Source organism: Epinephelus fuscoguttatus, linkage group LG5, assembly GCF_011397635.1.
Source record: "Epinephelus fuscoguttatus linkage group LG5, E.fuscoguttatus.final_Chr_v1".
Classification (NCBI taxonomy): Eukaryota; Metazoa; Chordata; class Actinopteri; order Perciformes; family Serranidae; genus Epinephelus; species Epinephelus fuscoguttatus.
Window position 1 is genome coordinate 29,646,410 of NC_064756.1, and position 2,063 is coordinate 29,648,472.

General features: G+C 41.7%; 1 protein-coding gene across 1 annotated transcript; it reads right to left on the reverse strand.

Annotated features, from left to right (window-relative positions):
* Nucleotides 1–410: 410 nt before the first annotated feature.
* On the reverse strand, nt 411–1,376 carry LOC125889018 (odorant receptor 131-2-like). Its single transcript, XM_049576671.1, has one exon. The coding sequence runs from the start codon at nt 1,374–1,376 to the stop codon at nt 411–413; it is 966 nt and encodes a 321-aa protein (XP_049432628.1).
* Nucleotides 1,377–2,063: the final 687 nt, after the last annotated feature.

Consider the following 2,063-nt stretch of genomic DNA (forward strand, 5'->3'; position numbering starts at 1 on the left):
AAACTGTAAATTACTGCTGTACAGGGTATATATTATTATAATGTATATGTTCAAGAGGGGTCAGGGACATCTGGCTTATGGGTTGTATGTGGCCTGTGAGACTGTTTGATCCAGCCCACCAGGCAATTACCTTTTTTCTGTGATAAAAGAAAATAACATGAAATAGCAGACAAACACATCCTTCTTGGTGGTCCCTTCCACTGTGCGCCTGTGAATTTTGTATATGTCTATGCATTCAAACAACAGTTTTGCACCAAGAAACTGCACTCTGGTTTGTGCATGGAAATATCAGTGCATTAATTTGCAAGAAGGGCATCAAAGATATGGTGTCTTTTGTGATTCATGGTTTTTAATATCTCTAATATCTGTAATAGAGTCTAATCACAGTGGATTAGAGAAGGCTGATAGTATTAGCTTGCCTGCAACTTGTCCTGCAGCTTGCCTCTGACACCAGGTTTGACTTTGTCTGAGCAGCAGGGGAACGTTTTCCTGATGCAGCCCCTGAGACTCTGATCTCTAAAGCCGTAGATGAGCGGACTGAGAAAGCGTGGAGTAAGGATGAAACAGAAATAATTAAAAAAAGCAATGTCCTCTGGCAACCAGTTGGTATGCAGCACTATGAGAGTTTCAGTGATCGGATAAGTGAAGGCCAACACACATAGCAGCAGCTGAAAGCCGTGTAGCAGCACAGTGTGCATGGCTTTGTTCACAGACACTTTATCTTGTCTCATTTTCCTGGTTTCCAGCAGGATTCTCACATATGTAAAGATGATGACAACAGCTACTACTGCAAAGAAGAGAATGTTTTCAGCAGCACGAAACATTTCCTGGATTGGAGATGAGTTGACGATGCTAGATTTGCAATACACAGGGGTAGAGAGGATATCCACAGCAGGGTCAATCTCCCCGATGGAGTAGTGAATCACAGGGAAGATACAGCTGATGAGCCACAGGGACAGAATAATGATCCAGATACGGTCTGAGCGCCAGGCGGCCGGGCGCTGCAGGGGATAGAAGATGGCAACATAACGCTCCAGTGACATTGTGGCCAGAATTAAAGGTGTGTTCTGGAAAGTGACACTTGAAACAAACAACATAGGAACACATAGGATAAAAACAAATTTTATCCTGCCCATGGCAAAAAGAAAGAGCAACACAGAGAACAAAAGCTGGACAGTGTCATTGATCAGCATGTAGGCAAACAGGATGTAACGTGATGTGTCCAGGAACTGCCTGTGAGATGCAAAGATGTGCAGCATGACAATAATGCAGCAGAAGAAGAGGCAGAAGGAGGGAACCACCACACACACCTTGATGATCACAGACAGGCTTCTGCTGGAAGTTGCATTGCCTGGATATTCAGTCAGATTCTGCATTTTGCAGTTATGCACTGAAGCAAACCTGTGACAGATACAATGAGTGAAAAGTCCATACACACACTAAAACACATCCTCAAAATGCTTAATAACTGACAGTAAAACAACACACATAGCCTATAGTATTCTGTCTTTCCTCATAACAGAATATTTGAACTGTGACTGATACAATCCAACATCCAGAATAAAGAGTTACACTCACGACTCACCTACTGATATCTTCATCAGTCAGAGGAGTTGACCAAGCATTAGATTTCTCCTCTTCTTATCAGTGAACATCCGTGGGATGTTCTTCCTCTTATCTGAAGCATTCAGCCCAGTTCAGATCTGTTTGACTTGACACGATCCCTCCAGAGATACATTGTTTACATGATATCGTCATACTGCATGATGTTTCTCATTAACAGATATTTCAGTGGGGAGATGGGACCCTGTTGTGGAGGAACGCTAATGATTCATCACATAATTATATTTGTAATATACCTGTTAAGCAGGCCACTTTGCAGTGTCAGAATATCCTGTTTAGTTATATATGTGGTTAAAACAAACACCAAAGCAAACTTATAAACCAGGCAAACCCCATTTTAATTCTTTATTTTTGGCTAACATCTTGCTATCCAATATTTTTGTAAAATCACACAGTTCATATTGAGCACCTAGCCTCAAAGTGACTGCTTATGCTCCTTT

Coding starts and splice junctions, on each gene's coding strand:
- LOC125889018 (XM_049576671.1), bottom strand. CDS start 1,376: ATGCAGAATCTGACTGAATATCCAGGCAATGCAACTTCCAGCAGAAGC.